The 22,481-nt window shown below is 39.5% G+C and overlaps 1 protein-coding gene across 2 annotated transcripts in view; it reads right to left on the reverse strand.

The window, feature by feature from the left end:
• The window catches only part of map2k5 (mitogen-activated protein kinase kinase 5), a 47,647-nt gene extending 26,676 nt beyond the window's left edge, over positions 1-20,971 (reverse strand). The window contains exons 1-14 of one of the 2 annotated variants that reach the window (XM_079339558.1): positions 20,484-20,971; positions 20,083-20,131; positions 18,546-18,613; positions 14,901-14,970; positions 14,223-14,263; positions 12,795-12,862; positions 12,611-12,659; positions 10,971-11,035; positions 4,510-4,549; positions 4,340-4,408; positions 3,214-3,295; positions 2,207-2,268; positions 719-767; positions 534-607 (exon numbers count right to left, since the gene is read on the reverse strand). In XM_079339558.1, the coding sequence (XP_079195684.1) occupies positions 534-607; positions 719-767; positions 2,207-2,268; positions 3,214-3,295; positions 4,340-4,408; positions 4,510-4,549; positions 10,971-11,035; positions 12,611-12,659; positions 12,795-12,862; positions 14,223-14,263; positions 14,901-14,970; positions 18,546-18,613; positions 20,083-20,131; positions 20,484-20,615 (918 nt within the window). In that variant the 5' untranslated portion in view covers positions 20,616-20,971. The remainder of the gene's footprint in view (positions 1-533; positions 608-718; positions 768-2,206; positions 2,269-3,213; positions 3,296-4,339; positions 4,409-4,509; positions 4,550-10,970; positions 11,036-12,610; positions 12,660-12,794; positions 12,863-14,222; positions 14,264-14,900; positions 14,971-18,545; positions 18,614-20,082; positions 20,132-20,483) is intronic. The other variant, XM_079339557.1, reaches the window with a different exon arrangement.
• Between the last annotated feature and the right edge of the window lie 1,510 nt (positions 20,972-22,481).

Consider the following 22,481-nt stretch of genomic DNA (forward strand, 5'->3'; position numbering starts at 1 on the left):
CAATTTACTACAGAAGGTAAGGTGTGTGTGTGTGTGTGTGTGTGTGTGTGTGTGTGTGAGGGGGGGACACAGAGTCCTTAGGGTTGATGTCTTGGGGAGCGTTGAAGGTCTGTCCCTGATGATTACATTACAAACACACTGTGACACACACACAGTCACACAATGACGGGGCTATTGTCTGCCACCCACGCTTTCCCCACATCCACTGAATACATATCAATGTGGCTTTGCAGTTGTGTGTGCGGGTCATAATTATAACAAGTGATTTTTTTCGGAGGCTGCAGAACAATGGAGGTGGGGGGGGGAGAGTTAAATTGAGAGGAAGACCCCTGGGAAAGCGCTGATGTGAGTTCAAAATGAATGAAGTGATTGACAGGTTGACCATTTGCACACAAACCCGCACAAGCGTGGAAACGAGTGCGCACACACACGCACAGATGCAAATATAGACGATTGTTTTTTCCTTCTCTCTCCCCTCGCAGCTCTCTATCTCTCTACATATATATCATGCTCGCACAAACAAATCCGTGTACCTGTGTACTGACACCAAAGTCACAGAGCTTGACTTGTCCCCGGGTGTTCACCAGCATATTGGAGGGCTTGACGTCTGTGGAGACAAACTGCTTGATAGAACTGCAACTTCAGCACTGTGTGTCCTGTCTTTATCAACTCTGATTTTTTTTTAAATAACAGATAGTCAGCAAACTACTTTACTCACCTCTGTGAAGTATCTTCAGGCTCCACAGATATGTCAGGCCTTTGACTACCTGGAGATACACAGAAAAAAATATATTATATTACTTTAAAGAAAAGCCAAGGAGTCACCAGCAGATACAGCTGTATAACTCATCTGGCAGGTTATGAAGCAAACAGACATTTAGGTATCCTTCACAACATGGTTTTTGTCATGTCATTGAGGCGGTCAACGCTTAAATGCTGTCAGGGTTCTTCCTGTGTCTCTCGATATTTATTTCATTTGAGTTGTACGGTACTCCTATTTTGTACATCTTTTTTTTTCTTTCTTTCTTTTTAAGTTTTCTTCTCAAATCCCACTTCTATGTTTATTTTTTCAAAACCTTACATTTAGGTGTCCCAGCATGGATTTCTACCTGCGTGTTATGATCGCCCAGTTTACCCAGACAGCCTCTGCTGATGGCCTACAATTTTGACAAAAAATCTCCACCATTCATTTCTTTATATTGGCCAAATATTCCTGGTGGCTCAATCCGAGGATTCAGATGACATGAGCTAGTTTTGATCCTAAATAACTCGAAGATTCTGAAATTGTGTGAAATGTCCAAAACAGTGTCAAACGGTAAGCTGAGCTGCTTATTAACACTCTTAAATTAGCTGATTACTGATTTATTGTCACAAACTTAATAATACTGCAGACAAAAACCACCAAGGGAACGCAAAGAAATCATCAAGTTTGCCAGGGCAAGAGATAAAGGTGTCTGTCTGAATCTCCTGAGAGCTGCTGTTTGAAAACCTGAGTGAGAGGAGTCAAGGGGGAGTGGCTTCTTGTCACTCCATTGTCAGTTGTCATTTTTCATTTTATGGGATTTTAAAGCTGATTGTTGTTCCTAGGCTCCTGTCATACATCTTTGAAGAGCCACATCCAGAGATAAAATAAGGATGAAAAAAGCTCTCTGCAGTTGTAACACTCCTCTGCTGGACTTCAAAGTGCAGCTTCACTCACACCCTCTTGGGTGCTTTGCTTTCTGAGATAATTAACAACTGTGACAGTGGAAAAGAGGGGAAGCTGTGAATTACAATTAACACTGACTAAGTAGCTGTCATTGTTTGATTACGGACACATTTAAAAGGGGGAAGACAGACGGAAGGAGATGGAGACAGGAAGCTTGATGAGTATGGAAAAGAGGCGTACATTTAGCAACATCAAGGCCATTTTTGATCACATTCTACTTTAAACAGGTAGTCGACGCGGAGAAAGAACGAGTACATTACTGAGTGTGTCACTTCACCAAGAAGAGGCTAATTGAAAAATTCACACCTGTGATTCTTTTATTTGAATGTCATCACTGAAACAAAGACTGTTTTTCTTTCGAGCTGCTCAGTATTTAAGTCATTACGTTACACACGTAAATTCATTTTGAATAAAAAGCCTAAAAACACTTGATTCAAAAGCTTGTTTCCTCTGTGATCAAACCAATAACGGGGACGTTTTGAGATGTTAAATACTCACAGCGACTGCCATCCTCCCCAGCACATGCTCTGGAATGATTTTGTACACATCCAGGGAACCGCCTGCGAAAGAAAACTAACTTATCACTACAGACACATAACATGTTTTAAAATTAAATTAACTTGACAAAAGTCTGAATAACCTAGCATGTTGGCCACACAGGTTGTAAAATACAATAACAAAACAACAATGTTGCACGAAATTCTTTCTGGGTTCCAGCTTTTCCCATGAGCCTGTCATTCTCTTGGACAGTAAATTCTCACTACTGTTTATAGTTTAAAAGATTTCCCCTGAATGTTACAGAGGAACTTTCAACCACAGAAACAAGCAAACAAAATCAAAGCTACATGTCAAAGCCTAAAAAAAAAAAAAGTAAAACATATCGACAGACTTTTAAAAAAGGACAGAAAAATATGAATGTGTACATTACCAAAAAAGGCTTCAGATATTATTCCTTTGATTTTAACATATTACATTTAACACATTGAATGTTTTCTTTATTACACTATATACAAAATGACACAGTCATTGTTGCCTCTGATGCTGTCAAACACAGGCGCTTCTTGTTTGCAATAATCGAGTACAAGCGGCTCTGACTGCTCAAAGAAAAGTTTTATGAAGTAAAGAGTGCTGAGAGGTTAGACAGACTTTGATGACAAGCTGACAAATGTGTGAAACAGGGGATTCACTGCATTACCACACACTTGGACAAACACACACACCTTAAAAAACATAGATAGTCCCTCATCTCGCACCATTCCAGATACACACATATACAAACGCATCTACAAATGCACTTAAGTCAAGATTTATCACACCCTTGTAGCTTTTAGCACACAAGGCATGCTAAGCAGCTCACAGCGATAAGCCGTTCTTTTGATCTGCAGAAGTGTAAATGGGTACACAGCAGAGAGACGGAGGACAGTTCCCCAAAGTCTCTCCTGCACAGCTGTGGGATACAAAGTCAAAACAAATGATTTACTAGCTTAAGCCATGGAAATACTCACCGTCCATAAACTCTGTGCATATGGATATCCTGTTCTCTACAAAAAAGGCACTGAAGAAAGTAATGATGTAAGGTGAATCACACTGAAATCAAGAGAAGACAGAATGTGGTCAATAGAGAGAATCACTAAATCCATCTGTGACTCAAAACAATTCATGAAGAAATCCTCTACATTAGGAACTTAAAGATAGGCTTTGCACATTTTTGGGGATTCATTTCTTGTGAGATTTGCTCAAAATATCTTCACACCTTTACAGCTAGAAATATATGAAATATGTTGTTGCACAAAGAAAAAAAGTCCAAACAATCCTTTCATTTGGACCAATGAAAATAATTAGAAGGCCTACTTTTCCCATCTACCTCTACACACTTTGCCAAATACAGTGGAGAAGTCTTCACTACGCTAGAACTAGAAGAAAGTCACACAAGAAGGGCAGAGAAAGATATGTTGATCAAATGACAATGACTCTTTTGTGGACTCATCCTGCACAGTAAACGAGGTAAAGCAAGTTCGTGTGTTTTTAGGTGAAAGGATTTGATGTTTTCTGGATGGATACTTCTAAAATCTTTTTTACAAAGTGGCATACCATATGATACAGCCAACAGTGATAACGTTATCATGAAGTCATGCTCAAGTGATTTTTGTCAGTGCTCACATCCATTCATTGTTTTTGTTTGGAAAGACACATTGATTTTATTCCACACATGCTGCATTGGAAGAAGGCTAGCTAAGTAAAACAACACTTTAACACACTGAGCTCAAGTTACTCAATTTTCCTTCTGTTTCATGGTCTGAGCTTTTTTTTCACCCTAATGTTCAGAATTAAGACATTTAAACTAACTCTGGGCAGGTATACATTCTCACAAGTAATCAACATTAGCCTGGAAAGAAACTCAGACAGCGATCAGTTACCTCACATGGCCAGTCCATGTGTATGTTGTTCAAGTGTCGATGCATCGCTGATCCGACCTCGGCTTAAATTGTAAGACCAGAGGCGATAAATGACACTTCTTTGGTCAGACTCGTGGTTTATTAACCGTGAGGATCAGGCAGGACAGTGACACTCAGTAAAGAACAGATAAAGGGCTTTGCGTTATGGAGAACCTTTCGTCAGTCAAAAACTCACCTTATAGAGAATTTCTAATTCTGACATGATCTGCTTCTGTAACTCCACTGTGATATCCAGAGGAATGACCTGCAATCACACATGGGGGGTTAAGGTATAGCCTTTAATGAACACAACGTGCACAAGCTCTCTTGATTCGTAAGGGGGGGGGGGGGTCAAGGATTTCTTACCTTGACAGCTAAAACCCTCTTTCCAAGAAGATGATAGGCTCTAGAGGGAGAAAACACACATTTTAAACTGTATTTAGATGTTACTCTTTGCTGCTTACTTTCTCATTTCAATTGCATCCTAAACATTTGGCTTCTGATTTTAAAAAATCCACAAAGTGTGGAGCTCTAATATAATTTCAAATACTGCACATCCCTTTATCAAGAACAGCCACATACTGGCACCATGTCCTTATTCTGACATGTGTAGTAAATGAATAGGCTTTCAATCCAACGCAGTTAATGTAACAAAACATGCAAAAAAACATCATGATGAAGGTCAATGTGAAAGCAAAGAGAGAATACTACTAACGATTCAATTAAAGCCCCAAAAGTGTCTTAAAGTTCTGAGTTCAAGCAGCTTCCACTTGTGTAGAAGAAAAAATATGTCTCCCAGAGGTCAGACGTTACCACCCAAAGCCAGAGCAGGTTATCCTTATCTTTGTTTGTTCCAGACAGAGTTTTGAGTTGCACGTAGAGCAGCAGCCACAGAGCGTCCTCGCAATGATTTAATTATCAAACTCCTTAATGCCAAACATCGGCTTTAGTTACAGCCCTTGAAGGTTAGTTTACAGCACCAGTGACAATACCTCTAGACCTCTCAACATACAATCCTCAAGGACAAATTCTGTCCGACAGCTGTCAGGTGAGTGGGATGAGGTGGGGGCCATGTACGTCACACACGCAGGTTAGCTCGTAAGCAGTCTGGGTGAATGTGATACCTGGCTACTCACCTGTCAGCGGGTCTTCCAGAGAGAATATGTATGGTGCTAGGTGTGATTAATGTGTCTTAGATTAGAGTATCACATTGCTCTTCGGCCAGACACCTTAAAACTGGCCAAGGCTTTTAATTAAAGGGACCCATTAGTGCCACATCAGGTATTCACCTACAGTTAAACCAACAGTTCTGTGACTGTTGTTGAGCAATGCTGTGCATGTACATCATTAAGATCAGGATCATGATTAACTTCATTGTCTTGGGCTCTTCACCCATGCTGCAGCCATCAAAAACAACAATCAACGTAATTTACATTAAACGATAAACAATGAACATTTTATAACAATGTCCAGAAAAAAAGGTGGTGCTTAAAATACCAGTTCAAAATCGACAAATTATAGTCCAATGCCTTTCCTATCTGACAATCTTATTGGCTTGCCCTAGAGCAGCCTGTTCCAAAACAGTCTGCAGATAGATCATTTTCAATGCAGTCTGAATCTATCGGATCAGTTTGTTTTTAACTGCACAGAAGGGTCTTAGGATTAGGCTCTCTAAGACTGCCTGATAAGAAATATACATACATTTCTCATCAAAACGATGAAAACTCAGACCAGGTAAGAAATGGAACCGTTGTTGTAATCTGTTATGTAGACCGTCTGTTCCAGGTCATTCTACGGTCAATAAAAACACCCAGGTTTTTATACAAACCTGTTTGGCAGTTTGGTTGCGGTGTGGTCATCGAGGCCCCTGGGGTCAAACACCGTCTCCTCTGTTTTCAGTTCTGGGACCAAACAATACCCCCTTTCTCTGATTTCAGTGGGCAGTGTTATTTTATTTTGCCCCCAAGAGTTCAGGTGAGCATTTAGTACATTCAGAGTAACCTTTTAGAGAAGAGCGATGCACAGAAGGCTGATTGCCTTGTTTCCATTTTGATGCCTGGGTCTTCCTTTAAGCTACAATCAATATCAGTTAAGCATGACTGCCGCCTCTTAATTAAAATGAAAATGTTAATTGAGGCAAGATCGCAGGGGTAGACATTTTAAGTAGTGACTGGGCAGGTTGTTTGAAGTAGCTTGAAAAAAATATAAAAACAAGTAGTATGCTTCATCCTAAACGACTTGTAGTTATCATTCATTTTCGAGAAATTCCAAATAGAAAGTGACCCTAAAATAGCTAACATTAGAAAACAACGCGTGTACTTAGAATCCTGTTGTTGCAACTTTTGTAAGTGACGGTTTCCGTTGTCGCTTTATAGAAAGTCTTACATCTGCTTGCTAAACCTATTGTTGTTTTTCTTCTTTTCCACACATTTGGAGTGAAAATAAAGAATACAGCTCCAAATTCGATATACAAGACTTTAAAAAAGTTAATTGTTTTGAGGGCATCTTGAAAGACTGCAGATATGGTGTGACTTCTGCAAGGTTAGAGCTTTATACTCAGACTGTCCTTGACCACCTCAGGGCTGTGCATCCCTGTATGAGTTACAGTGACAGGCTCGTGACAGCAGGAGACATGGGGACAAGGTTACATAGCCCCCACCTTCCCCCATCACACCCTCCACCACTTCCACCTGATCTGACCCCAGTAAATGTGCCCCATTGCCTAGATCTTATTTACACTCCAGCTCGCTCTGTAATAAAAGCTCCATCATGCAGTATTCATAGGGCCTCTCTCTATGTCTCTGAAGTTGGGGCCATGGGTTAGAGAGACTGGCCTCATGGATCAGGGCTAACGTGGTACTTTTACACCGTCACACAGGTGATCACATGGGCGGCCTTTTTTTCCCTCCATGACTCTTTCACCTTATACGGCTACAACGAATCTCTTAGGACAGTCACAGTAAAACACAGACACATAAAACCCAAAGATACAACTTCTTTTGTTCACATCCTGCTTTCGTTCAAAAAGTAAAAGTCAATATTCATTATTTCTGTGAGTGGAGTAACCATCACTTTTGAGTTCAGGCCTCTTGTGGCCAAGAAAGAACTAACAGCTTATCTCTCCGGCTGCTTGGTTTGCTTTGCGTCTTTAAACTGCTCTACTTCCTCTCTGCTTCTCACTAAGTTAAGTTAAAAAGCTCATAGTTGTTTGTTGTTGTTGAAAGTGGCTACATGCCAATGGGTATTGATGTAACTCTATATTCTCTGAAGGTGTCCTTATACAGCCAGGAAATTAACGTAACAGCTGTTAAAGTAAATGATGGCAACTAACAAGTGCAAGTGTTATAAAGCTTGCAACACCATCTTTGGTATGTGTCACAGCAGTTCTTTGTTCTTTTTATGAATGTATGTTTATTATGTCTGTAGTGTATGTTTCAAGGTTTACACAATGACCCATTTAAGATGAACAAATTGGAACATTATTGAGTCAAACTAACCTCGAGTGAATAGTAAATACTCAAACAATCATCTAGTATCATAATCATTTTGTAATTATCTAGCTTGAGGCTGTTAAACACAAAACAGAGGATTTTCATACATAATGTATTTTTCTGACAAGGCTTCATAATAGCCATTTGTAGGTTTTAACCATCAGAAAATGTAACCTTAGTTTTTGAATGTATATTTAATGTGGGAACTCTCAAATTAGTTTTAGAGACACATTGATACAGGAAACATGGGCTGATTTTAGTACTTAAAACATTGTGTATGCTTTTCACTGTGAACCTACTTAACTATTACTAACTGTACACTGGTGAAGGCAACCTAGGTTTTGACAGAAATCAACAGAACAAATACATGGTGCCTGTACGTGTTGGTGCAGTGCTGATATATGATATAGATTATAGCGAGTTAAGTACTAATAAATCCTCTTTAACCTCCATTTGTACATCTAAATCTTGGCTTGTATTTTAAGTGATGTACCTGGCATCTTAATCATCTAACACTTGGTTACAACCAATTTACCACAGGTGTTTGGTCCTTAGTATACAGTCTAATCAATGCAGTACAAAAACAAAATCAATGGACAAAATGGGCCTGAAGATTAAAGGAGCAACCATGGTTGTCTAAGTACATGCCACCACAGTAACAACCAGGCAAATGTGCTGGATTTAATTGGACTGCTGGATCCATGAGTCACAAAAATGGCCTTTTTGTCCTTGTTATTGTATTTATAAGCCATAGAGTCAGTTAGATTGGTGGACAAGATGGACCTCTGAGAGAGTGAGTAATAAAAAACAAGGGCCGACATTGATGGATGGCTGGGTCAGCGAGTGGCTATAGAGAGCTGAGGTGTTGGTAACATCCAATTGAGTCTAAATGGCTTTGGGTCATAAATGGGCTAAAAGGTTAAAAGGTGGAGAGCGTTGGGTAGTGCTTTTTACACGTGATAAGCCTAATATAAGCTGTACCAAAGGGTAGGGCTAAGGAGAACGGACAATTGGTTTATGAACACACCAGAAACAGGCAGTGCCTTCTGTGCTTATGCATTCAATGTTTTATCACAGCTGAAATTACAAATATTAGTTGTTGAAGCTGACCGAAATAACTAAATCAAGGTTTTTAATGTTTCTGACATAAAGGTTTTGCTAATCAATTATGCAGATGTATCCGTTGAGTCACACATTGCTGGCAACGTTTCAGGGCTCTATTCAGAATAATTAGCTTTCATCACTAAAGCCAGTCACTGCAGAGTCATTTTGGAGATTGGTTCAGCGGAGTCAGCGTTGACTTTCTTTGATATATTTGCAGAGGAAGAAGCTGCTCAGAACACAGCTTCAACCTACTAAAATAATGCTGACTCCACAGCAATCAGTCATAACTATGGCCAGGAAGGATGTCGGTGTTTGTGTTTAGGTGGTAGAATATATATAAAACATAGGTTGTAGAATATATGTTTATGATAGGTTTGGAGATTTAATTATGGTAGCTTTGAAGTTACCAAAAAGCATTTGTTGATGCATAGAAAGGATCTCCTTAGCTGTCCACTGGAGGATTGGGAACTGTTTGACCTTAACTCTGACATTTCTGGAGGACAAGGTAGCAAATAAAACAGATCCTTTGTCCAGGAGACACTGTGGCTATCATAAATTCAATACATGGACCTTCTGGTTATTAGACAAAAAAAAGTGATAATATTGTATAATGCAAACATAAATAATGTCAATAAGAATGAAACAGACTTTGAGAGACCTTTTTCACATGTACCGTGTCTAAACATGCTTCACCCAAGTCAAACTCGAGTACGGCATGGTACGGATTGCCAGTTTGACCGTGCCCTTAAGGTCATGGCCAACTTGGACAATTAGTCAAACTGAGCAACGTTAATCAACTTGTAAACCACATTTGTCTCAGCTGTGTCAAATCCAAATGTCCGCTGCTAAAAAGTTCTTCAGTATCCACTGTCAGAATGAGCTTTTGTGTTTAAAAAGACTATTTGGGGAGACAAGAACAAAGAAGCAGCACACGTTCAAACTAGTAAAGAATGTATCAGCTTGTTCACTTAACAAGATATACCTCAGATAGAATAGAAATATAAAAGAAACTATATACCACAAAAGAGCTTAAACAACTGGGCAGTTTTTTCAAACGTATTTTTTATCTTCTCCATCCAACCATAAAATTTCAGCACCAAAGCGTATGGATTTTTCACTGGGCTAAATTGGCTGAGAAGTTGTTGGGCTTGCATTATTGGCATTCCCCGCTGCAGTGTAACCATTTCTAGGGCCAAACTTATCAGCAACCTTTCTATCCTACATCTATGAGAGATTGGCTCTTTATGTAACCATCTTAAAGTCGTAAAACTGTAAAAAGGTGCGTGGAAAAAGGGATGAATATAAAAAAAGGCAGTCTTGTGGATTTGCTAGATTGGAAATTTACTGGGTTGCCCAGCAAATGTGTGAGGCAGACCACTCTGTCAAGTCAAGGTTAGTCTGAGCAGTGATCAATACTTCAATCTCAATAAAACAGCTCAATAGCTAAGGATTGATGGGGAGGGGGAGCCATAAGGTGAGGAAAAGGAGGATTGAAGGAGCGACACAAATGCCAACCGTGTCATAACGTTAGCAGGCCAGTAATACATTTGTCTAGCCAGAGAGAATGGGGCTCTTCTATCGTGGCAGGTAATGTGCTACACTATAGACAGATTAGGTCAATTGCTGTCATAGCTTACAGCTTCAAATCAATATCATATGTTGGCAACCTTCAACCGAGAATAAATAAATGCAGCTACAAAGACAAAGCAGTCTGATAGATGTCACAGCAAACACTGAGAGATAAATGGACGCAAGAAGGAGCAGAGTAAAGATGGTGAACAGTGTTGTACCCCACCAGAGCTGAGCACAAATCTGTTGGTCTGTTGCCGTTAATTTTAATGTGGCCATTATTCTGAAAATGATTATTGAAACTGTACCCTGAATCTGTTGCCTGAAGAGGCAAATATTTCTAAGCAATTCATTGACGTTTACAGATGCAATGTGCAATCTAATCTTTTACTGGATCGTGGGGACCCTTACCGATAAGTGACAAAAAAAAAAAAGAGAAATAAAATTTAAAAAGTCAAGAATCTGGATATTTGGGAAAGAATTTGGAAAATGTCCCTTAATATTTGCACGGTACTGTATAGATACTTCAACAACCCTGAATGCACCCTCCTTCAGACTATCTCCCTTGCTGGAGCAGAAATCTCTTCAGTGTTTGGTTTTCTGTTATTGTGCTGTGGCCTTGTTATGTTGGCACCTAAACGTGTGAAGCCAGGAAACACTTACTTGTAAACTGTGCCTCCGTTTCCATGGCCAAGCTGCTCTTGATAGTGGATATCTTGGGCATTTATCTGCAGCAAACACAGGTACACAATGGTGGTACATAGATGTTATAACATGAGAAGACATGCAACCAGTGGATATTTGTAAAGGGAGGGGGCTGGTGGTGATGGTGGGGGTCGGTGGGAGTACAACATTGTCAATGGAGGCTATAAACAAGATGAGCATTCAGGTCACTCCAAGTTCAGCAACACGAGGAGAGAAAAGAGAGGGACACAAGGAGGAGATCAATACAACATTTGCTGTCCAATTTATAAAAGGACACTGTGCTGTGTGAGTGGGGGAGTGACTGATGCAGAGTTAAATGACAATTTGTTGCCGTCGTAGTGCCACTCCACTTTGATAAAAAGGTGTCAAGTACCCTGAAGAAGTCAACAGTGAGCTCTTTTAGCCTTATGCATGCTGACAGACAATTAATGTACTGTATGTATGCACGGAGAGCTAGGCCCTGCTCGTACTTCTGATTCAGTTGGAGCACATGTGAATATCAGCCAAAGGTAACTTAAAGCAATACAGAATCTGGCCATTTATTTGTAAAAAGCCTTACGTTTGTGCTGTAATGCGTGATGATGTTGTGTGTGTGTATACTACAATAAAAGACAGATGCCTCAGTGGGGTGAAAGTAGAGTTGATTTATGTAAAAACAAGATTCTTATCTTCTGAGATTGTGAACAGATTCATAACTTCTATTCTTTTGGCTGATCAGTCACTCCCTGCTAAGTGCTAAGGCTAGCTCTTCAATCATAAGAATGCGAAATGGAGAAGCAAGAAACTAAGCCAGTCTCAAATATGACTGGAGTAGATCCTGAAGTATGTCCAAAATGTTAAAAATCATTTATTTCTTTTATTTACACAAAGAGAACATAAAAAACTTTCTATGAATGAAATATTTTTTTAATTCAATTTTTTTTTTCATTGTAACATCCAGTCAATATTCTGTAGATGATTATTTTCCTAAACCATGCTACAGAGGAGCACTCATTTGTTTAAGTAGTATTGAATCATGTTGCAGACATACAGCAACACGTCAATCCAGTTTGTTTGGAAATATTCTCGTTCAAACTGCTCCTGATGTAATAGCAAAGATTTCAAAGTGAGGCTTTCCATACAGATTATTTACAGAAAAACATCTCACATCTAAACATGAATCCACTCCCCCTTCACCCCACAAATTCACCTTGCTTGTTTGCTAGCATGAGCAAGGAGGGGAAGTAAAGCGAATAAGAGGAGATAGATGGAGAGATCGAGGAGAAAGAACAGCTCTATTAGTTCACTGTGTTATAGCAGGAACCTAAAAGGCCACGGCTTAATTGTCTCCCTGACATGCTAGCTACTCTGTGTGTGTGTGTGTGTGTGTGTGTGTGTGTGTGTGTGTGTGTGTGTGTGTGTGTGTGTGTTTTAGTGAAGAGACAACAACCAAATACACTCCCTCTGTCTAACATGCCCACAGTTGGCAGCAGAGAAAATCAATAGAGGAGTCAAACACTGGTGAGAATGTGCTCTAATCAGGTGAAACCAGGTGTGAGAGCAGCAGCAGAACGATAACAGCGATCAGATTCTACTTAGAGCCAAAAACACACACTCACCTGGCCATTTGTCAAGATCCTCTTCAGCTCAGCAGATGACTTCTTCAGACTGGAGGAAGGAACAAAACAAGGTTGCACTAAAGCAAGTATAACAAACACGTTTCTTCTGATCAAACAGCCATGATCTCGTTGTAGTTTATTCCAGGTAGTGAAACATCCTGCCCATGCCCCCGAGCAAGCTCACCTGTTGTTGGCTATGGAGTCTGGGACAGCATGAATGCCATCATTGGCTGGGTTAGGTCTTGTATTAACCTGAAGCGGTACAAACAAAAACATTAAACTGAGAAAGGACACATGTGACACAGGCAAACACTTAATGGTCAAGGCCAAAAAGACAGGCAGACAGACAGACATATGGCTAGACCCCCTAATGAACAAGAACAAAACACAAGCTCTCAGTTCAGCCTGAAGGTTAATTGGCTTCTGTAGGAGCGAAGGGAAGCAGGAGGAGAAAGAAAGAGGTGTCCACATAGAGGAGTGGAAAGGATGATAGGCAGCAGAATAAAATAAAGGTGGTTTTATACTAGAAATACAGCAGTTAAAGCAGCAAAAGACTGGGAGGGAATTTTTGAATTTTAATTTCCTTAGCTTACTAGAGATATTTTTTTACATTTCTTTTCATCTGCATCTCTGTTTACTCCAAAGAGTTCTTTGTCCAACCCAGATGTTGTACATAAAAGAAGAGACAAGACCCTAAAAAGGGGGATACTAAAAATAACTCATTTAATTGAGGTTAAAAGGCCGCTGTGATGGGTCCACTAAGGCACAGGGATTCTCTCTTTAATTAGTGCCCAGGAAGACCTAATTTAAACAGTGCACAAGACTCCCCTAAGCCAATTACTTTTACATTAAAACGGGAGAAACGAGGGGAAAGATTACAGAAGGACTAGAGGTTTTCAGAAAACATAATTTTCTCAAAACAGACCTTTGACCTTAAATAAAAAAGATACAGTTCAGTAGTTTTTACCAAAGCTCCTTCGAGGATTCATTGAATAAAGCACTTTTGAGTATTGGGCAGAGGATAATTTCATCATTGAAATGGAGATGGATCTTATATGGATCATCTGGAGAGATGGAGGGGGCGTCAAGTCATTTAACCCATGGTGATTAGCAATGAGCTTCAATGGCAACATATGCCATACATAAAACAGGAAGGTTTGTCGATGGCAGAGTGTGGCTTGTCACGACAATTACACAGATAAACAATGACATCTTCGTATTTACTTTGTTTTGGCTCTAACCGACACTTAAGTTCTCCCTATGACATAGAACGATAGGATCGTGATACTCTGGAGGGACGGATCAAGGTTTCAGCTGTAACACCTTTTTCTTAAATGACTCTCAACATTAGAATCAAGAACACAGGAAGACGGAGAAGAAAAGAGACAAGCCCTGCGACAGCCACAGCCAGCCATCCCCATACATAAACATAGACAAGGAGCACAAGAAAATGAGTGAAAGCAAAGGAGAGCCTTGACTTCAATTGACATTTCAATAAGTGGAACACAGCGTTACCAATCCATTTGGCTCAACTTTACTCCCTCCCTCCCTCCCTCCCTCCCTCCCCGAGCTCTCTGTGTAAGGCAGCTGAAACAATTATTGAGATAGGTACCTTCAGGCCATGTATGTTCCGGATCCCTGGAGTCTTGCCGGCTGAAACAGTAATTGACTAGATTGTAGAACACATCACTTGGCCATTTACAAATGTGCTGAAAAGGAATCAGTTCTTTATCAAGAAAAGAAAAAGATGAAATGAAACGAGGGTTACTCTGAAATTAGTTGTAAGGAAAGGAGTGATTGAGATCTTGGGCTCTTGAGACTAGTGGTGGTAGGTATGAGAAAAGACAAAAACCTACAGCAAAGTGTTGGAGAAAAATGTAAAAGAGAAAAAGAGAGGCAATAAAGAGTTTTGTCACCTTGCCTGAAGGAGCTGTTGAAGATTATGTATGATTTTAAGAGGTGCAAAACTACAGTACATGAATATGTGGAGAGGAAAGGAAAATCCGGTTCAGACAGAAACCACACAATGTGGAATGAGACCTGGACGAGGCTATGTCTGAATGCAAGCTTGCAGTTTGGATGTCCTTGGAGAAAATTAAATGTAGTTTTTTAAATGACTGTCAACACAATAACTGAATGAGCCGATTCATTTTAATTTTGTCCAGAGGCTGCACATTAATTTTTGGGTGAATTTCAATGTTGCTTGTTTGATGCAACTACATTAATACCAAGTATGTATTGAGCCTCTCAGCATACCAACTATGATAAACTGTAAGAAGTCACTCCATACCTCTTGGAAAAATCTGCAGAGGGTCCGGCAGCAGTCCATTCATGCGTTGTTCATTCATTGTGTTGAAGTACTTCAGGGGAAAACAGACACATACAGTTGGAAAAATGGGGATTAAAGTGATCAATGCAAATAGTAGAGCTCACATATACTTTAACAAGCCATCACAGCTCATAATCAGTAGAGGAGGATTTGAAACCTATACACTGATAACAGAATATAAGACACCATAGGAAATGCAAATAACTGCATTTCACTGTCATCGAGTATCACACAACAAAAATGTTTATTTAAATGACGTCAGAATTAATCCACAGTGTTCCCACAAATGTGAGCATGCTGTGCTGAAATCTGTTGCCGATGCGGACCAATGCCCTGTGGGCCTGTTGTGAGGAGTGTAGCATTAACCCTTTTCTCCTCCAGGTCAACAGCTCACCAAACACTCATATCCTACAGGACTAACACGTGCACACACACTCTGGAGTCTCTCACATGCCTGCCAAGGCAATGCAATAATTGATGTTTCAGTTAACCAAACCATCTGTTAAACTGCAAGGTGCACTGAGTGTTTGTGTTTTGTTTATGCCCCCCTTCTTTGTGAGGATTCACGCCATCAAAATTAACACCAACAACACATTTCTAAAGATGTATGTATTAAGTCCAAATGCAAACCGTTCTTCTTTAGATCAGGGATAAAACACCAAGTCATCACAGCATTATGTAAATGTGCTCCCTCATTGTAATGGAGGGAAGGGGGAGGATGGGACTGGCTTGGATGGGAATGGATCAGAATGGCTGCCCAAGTGGCACAGCTGTTATTAAAAGGCCTATTTATCACTGTCAGATCCCTCCTCGCTCCCAGCCCTCTGCCTTTGCCCTCCAGCGTTCTCACTAGGCCACATCTGAACAATGGGCGCAATACCAAAAAACGTGTTGTGTGTGTTTCTGGGGGGGGGGGGGGCAGTCCGGCTTCATGTACCTTTAATTTTCCGCTCAGCTAGTTTATTGATTAAGGCTGCAATTACCACCAAATCTGTAGTAGTTGTGTTATCAAAAGACATTCTCCATTGTTGGCCAATAACTAAACAGTGTCCGATCCCAAATACCATCGCTCAGCCTTGAGGGACAAGTGGGAGAGCGAGAGCACAGAGTGGGTCTCATCATCATTAGCAGACTGAGGGGAAATGGGAGTAGGAATGGTGGAATTAGAGCCTCTACCTCCAGGGGGAGCTGAGCGAGGAGCGGATGAGGTCACATGTTTTTTTTAGTACCTGACACAGGCCAGTCTTTAACTTTGAACAGAGGTGTCTGTCTTTCAAGGAGTCGAACAATGATTAGAGATGCCTGCAAGACTCGAGGGTCTCACAGGAACATGTAGCAATCAATGCTGTCAGTGATGGGGGATACTTTTCACAATACATGCCCTCTTGCAGACTGACGTTAATTAACTGCCGAATTTGAGCATTAATTTTACTCAGCATCAAGCAGCATGGTTTTTTTTGTGTAAAGCAACGTGAAAGTTGAGGAGAAAAAAAAAACACTGTTTTGGCAGGCAGCATATTTAAATTCTTGTTATGAATGCGTCATCTTAACTAGCCATAAACAGAAAGAAATACACACAAGGGGAAACCACTGAGGCTCTAATGAATTGTCCCACCTTTCACCTGACATGCTGATTCTGCTTAATTCCTATTAATTTCCCATAATAGCCGTCTGCTCACCTGGAGTTAACGACACACAGGCAAAAATCCACATGGGTCTCTGCGGAGGCCAAATGGCAACCACAGCAAACAACCACAACAAGAAAAAAATCCTCTGAATGAAAATGCAAATGCCTGCTCAGATGTATAACCTTTGCATAACACACATAAAGTAGTGGAAGTGTAAATTATATGTAAGTGAGCCACAGATTTTCCTCACCATCAGCATCTTTTTGTACACTTTACTGCCCCAGAGGGAGTACAAAGCTATTACAGGACTACTGGATGTATTTACCAAAAAAGTCATTGCACACTTGGCTTTTGAACTTTGTGGACGTAGCAATGCAGTGTTTGCCATATTCATTATTTTTGCCATTTAAAGCAAGGTGTAGGTTGGGGTCATGAATAAGTACACTGTTAGAAGACTTGTCGTGTTATCGGAATAAAACAAAAAGAACAATTATGTGTTTTAAATTGAAATTATAGGGTAAGTTTATTGTAGACTGTTCTGCCAAAGAAAGTAAAAATAGATTCAACTTAGCAATCTGATCATCTACTCCAACAGGCTGCAGCATACCTTAAAATAAAACTTAATTCAACCCACAACAGAGACGTTTACAGTGTCACAGTTTACAAAAGAGAATTACAGATCAAAATGAATTTCAAATAAGCAATACACAAAACAGTCACAGTAATACCAAAATATCCAAGACAGAAACTTCCTGACACCTAATGAGTTGGTCAGTACTTGGATTTTCTCAAGAAATATACCCCTCTAAACAGGCCACACAGCACAGCAGGGCATCACAGCAAAGAAACCTGAAAGCACGTCTGCTGTATAAAAGAAAAACTAAAACTAAAAGGTTGGCTGAGGTCAATACTTTTCTGTCCCTGTTTTAACAGTCATCAGCACAACAGCTGTCTCCTCGTCCTTAATCACCCTGCTATCCTTTGCTACATAATGATTAAAAAGCAACCACAAGTGAATGCATGATAAAGATGGACAAAAAAACAACGAGTGTGAATTGTGCCTGTGGCTCTCGTAGCATCATTGTGAGCTGATGGGGGGTAAAAGACATCCACAGATGAAAGTAGATTTTGAACAATTCTGCAGCCCAGGGGGCCCGCTCTTTAATGAGGCAAAACTTTAAGTACTGAATAATAAATAATAAAAATTGACAGTTCATTTAGCTTTCAGTGTACCTCGTAGAGAAACCCATTACACGCCATTACTCTTACTGTCCGTGGCATGAACAGTAAGTATGGGGGAATATGAAAGGGTATGACATTGGGTGGGGGGAGCTGAATGGGTAGTGCAAGTTTGTGTGTTTGTATGTGTGTTGCTGAAAACAAGCAATAAGATGTACATCTTTTTTTCTTTTTTTTTTTACCTCAGGTCAGTTAAATACAACTGAATGAAGCAATACGTTTTCTTTATCTGTTGTTTATTTGCAGATAAATACAAAGTCAATGCAACACTTTTTAAGGTTTATTTCTAAGCCTTTTAAGCCTTGTACATGTGGTACACACATTAATCACGAGGTTACAGACACCCCAGTGTACACTTATGATGAATACCTCATACAACCCCCACAGATACTCCAACTATCCCTTTAAGGTGGAAGCAAAGCAGTGAAGTCGGTCACTATTTTTTGTTCCCTTCGGTCTGTAATGATTGAGTTGAATTTCCCCTTGAAGGATTAATAAAGATCTTCTTCTTCTTCTTAATTCACTTGAAAAATGTCTGGAAGTCAGCAATATATTAAAAATACATGAGCACTGGGTCTCTGCAGAACAGACTTCATCCCATTTTACTGGGTCATATGTGATTATCAAGAAGGAAATATAATTCCAAACTTTTTTTCTTTAAAGTAAATTCTGCTCATCCAGGTCTTCACAGTTTAAATCTTACAATCTGACTAAATCTTAATTAAGATCTTATACTTACATATGACAGCATGGCTTTGAGTTCTTCATCACTTCTGACAGTGATTCTGTCCCCCACCTCATCTTCATCTAAAAAACAAAGCAGCATGACACAGCACATTGTTTAACAGATGAATTTAACCTTCTACACCATAATGCACAACTCAACACAGTGTTTAAAAACAATCAAAACTGTTCATCAAAACAATCAAACGGACTTAAGCGATTTGGAAAGTTCAGGTAAGCGTAAAACAAAAAATGGTTGTGAAAACCTTTTTATTTAAAGTCATCCTGTGAGAGCAGATTTCAAATGACATGGATGCGGTGATTTTATAGGGTTTGTCAATCAATTCAATCAATAATGAAAGAACAATGTTCATGAGTTTACTGATAGTGGAACTTTTTCTCCCTTTTTACACTTCTGATGACAAAGAAGCCGTTTAGCTGGTTTTCTTTCTATGTTGTGCCACCCCATCTCTAGAATCCTCCGTCCTCTACCCAGTGACTTGGAAATGGATCTTAATACAGCATCTTGACAGAAGACTCAATTCCTAAAATGAATCTCAATGGACAAGGAGTAAGGATAAAGGCAGCTTGCCAGTTATGGGCATGAGTGCAAAAGGTCTCCTTAGCATAGGTCTGACTTGCAAGAGTCTAAAATGAGGTGAGATGAGGATAGGGTTGAAGGATGTAATCCTTAGGGTTCCCTATTTTAAGTCTTGTCATATAATCAACCTTTTTTTTTTATCTTGTCCTGCTCCCAAACAAAGTGGACACATGATTCAATGTAAAAAAGGAAAGCTTTGTATGTAACCAATAACTTGATTCATAGGCCATCATTTGCGACAACGGCAGGGTTAAAAGGAAATAAGAAGATTATTAGTTTTTAGGGGTGTGCCTATAAGGTCCCGCTCTGTACATGATAGTGTCATTAATAACGCGTCATTCATGACATGACTCACACTGATCTGGTCTTGATTTTGACTCAAAGTCTTGGTTCTGTCTCAGCCTCTTGTCAAGTACTTGGTCTCAGCACACAGTCTTGAATAAAATACTATTAGTAGTCCTTTCATTAATCACACCAAGAGCATCAAAAGAATCACATGATTCTAAACTATTGTATTGAGAGCTGAAAAGAGGCTCTGATGCATCCTCAATGTTTATTATTCTCCAAATGGCCACGTGGAAAGATGGATAAATGGATAGACAGATACTGTGTCATCGTTTCTTTAGTGGATTTATTTGTTTCTCTTCTTCCTCCTACCATCTTTTTCCCATCCCTTTTGTGTTTGTTTGTTTTTCTTTCTTTTAATTATATTCCCACTTGTTGATATTTTCTGACTGTCTTGTCCTCTTTGTCGTATGTGGTGTGAATGACTGTGATTAAGCGGGTTGTTTTGAAAGGGAAGGGGCACTTGCCCTCTAATGCACTTTGGTTTTATGTAATTTTACAGTTATGCTCCACTGTTACAGTTTGGTGCATTTGTGGGTTACTACGGTTGTGCTTCTGTGCGATCGTTTCAGCCATAAAGAAATGCAAGTAAGAAACAAACACTTACATTCAAAGGCTGTAACAGTGGCTTCAGGCATGACATCTCTGATGGCCACCTGAAAGGAATAAAGTCACATGTTGAACTGTAGATAAAGGGGGCTTGTTACAGTAAATGAATAAAGTCACATGTTGAACCGTAGATAGATGAAGGGGGCTTGTTACAGTAAATGAATAAAGTCACATGTTGAACTGTAGAAAGTTGCAGTAAAGAAATAAGGTGACAGACAAACATTAGTTTCCACATGTCAGCTGTGGTGACCACAATAACAACAAACAATAACAGTGAAGACAGTTGACTTTAGCAGAGCTCAGTCACATTCAACAGGAAAACCGAAGCTCCATGTCACAATATAGCTTTTTCAAATCAAAAACTTCTGCATGAAAAAATGACATTTAACCAGCTCTCACCAGCAAGTCATTGAAGTTCAGAAGAGATGGACAGTCGACAGACGAGTCCATATCCCCGGACGGCGTTTTTATTCGAATAACTATTGCCTCGGTGTCCATTGCATAGAGGTTATTTGAATCTAGTATTAGCATAAAGAAGAACCAATAATCCCCATAATAACACTAGGCTGTCTCTACGCTAACAAGCTAACTTCCTGCAGCGTTTTGCTAATAACACATGCTAGCATCCTGCTAAGTCCGGACACTTGTCTTGAATTGAGCGAAGATATAAACAAACATTAAGAGTAAATATCTTCCTCATGAAGAGTATGGCTTTAGCTGTACATGTGTTCAATCACTGTCCGCTGGAAAGTTTGTTTTATCGGAGGTTACTTAGCCATACAGCTAGTTTAGAGGAAACCACAACTCAGCCAATATCAACATCCGGACTGAGCTCTTCAAAATAAAAGGCGGCCACCCCAGTGTCCTTTCAAAATATTGTTAACAACGGGTTCATGTAAGACAGGTCGACACTATCGTACAGCTGATCCTTTCTGTCAGAGACTACAGATCTGCTGGAGTGAGCCAGGTTATAGGCAAGGCAACGCAAGTGTATTCATATAATTAACACATTTTAGCAACAGAAAAAAAACCAAAGCATGAACAATCACAGAGAAGAAATAAATAAATAAAATAAAATCTTTCAGAAATACAGAATATGACATCAAGTGAAAATAAGTAATTGAAATACACAATATATACACCAATTTGTTATTGACAATTGTGTTTGATATGTCAATAAAAGTATTTTTCAATGTAATTGCTTTATAAACCATCAGCAGTGTTTTTAAATCTATTCACAGGCAGACTTGTAGCCAGTGTAAAGACCTCAAAGCTGGTCCGATGTGATCAGTTGTTTTGGTCTTGGTGAGGACTTTAGCAGCATACGTACTGAGATAGTTGCAGTTGTCTGACTGATGTGTCAGGCAGACATGTTAAGACACTATTACTGAACAGAAGTTCTAAAAGTGGTTAAATATCAGTTTGCATTTCCAACTCTTAAGAAATAAGTTTTAATGTGCAGTCATTTCAGACTGTTACCATTTATACAAAAGAACTAGCCTATTCAAATTGGAAGAAAAAAAAGCTAATTGTCATTTACAAAGCGTTTCTATGAAAACTAAACTTCCAAGGTACAGTACTTTGTGCTGCATGACATTGACTAACAAAATTAAATAACCAACTTGGTTTCAAAACTTTCAAAAGTCTTATACGAATCAGTTAAATGTGAACATATTCAAATATTACATTGTGAACAATCTGATTTAACCCAGAAGTCATTCTAGCTTTCAATGTGCTTTGAATAAGAGTTATACTGAAAAACTTGTAAAGAATGAAGGCAACATGAAGGCAACACTGGGTGACACACTTTGAGTGAGTCTTTTATACTGAGTTGGAATAATTGAATTTCCATCAAAAGATCGAGATGCCACTGCTTTTGTTGTGCGTGGCATTGGTGTGAAACAAGTTCTTTAGGAGAGTACACTTTTGAGCACATAATGGTTTTCTGGAGATGAGTACTGTCGTTGGGAATCTTAGGCGTGCATTTTTTTCTTAGAATTGACCTGAAACCATTATTATTAGTTTTCTAAAAGTATTTTGATTTTGTGTGAATGGTCCTCATGTTCCCATAAACGCACACCATGTAGAAAAATAACCAAGGCTCTATATTCATATTTACAATTGAGACAATTTTTGCAATTCCTCTCTGACAATGAGGAAAGAGACAAAACATCCTGGCACTAAAATCAGGCTTTAGCAATGTTTAGAACAGGGTACAGCAGACAAATGACAGTTTAAAATTTGCACACAGATGAGACACCTTTCACTCCCTTTATATGTTCAAACTCTTGACTGTGGTCAAGGCAGCTTCTCTCAGCAACATCTTATCTGGCTTTGCTCCCATGAGCGCTATTTTGACAACTCTCTTGCTCGCCGTCTGTTTTTTTGGTTGTTTTT

This window comes from Symphodus melops, assembly GCF_947650265.1.
Source record: "Symphodus melops genome assembly, chromosome: 3".
Taxonomy (NCBI): Eukaryota; Metazoa; Chordata; class Actinopteri; order Labriformes; family Labridae; genus Symphodus; species Symphodus melops.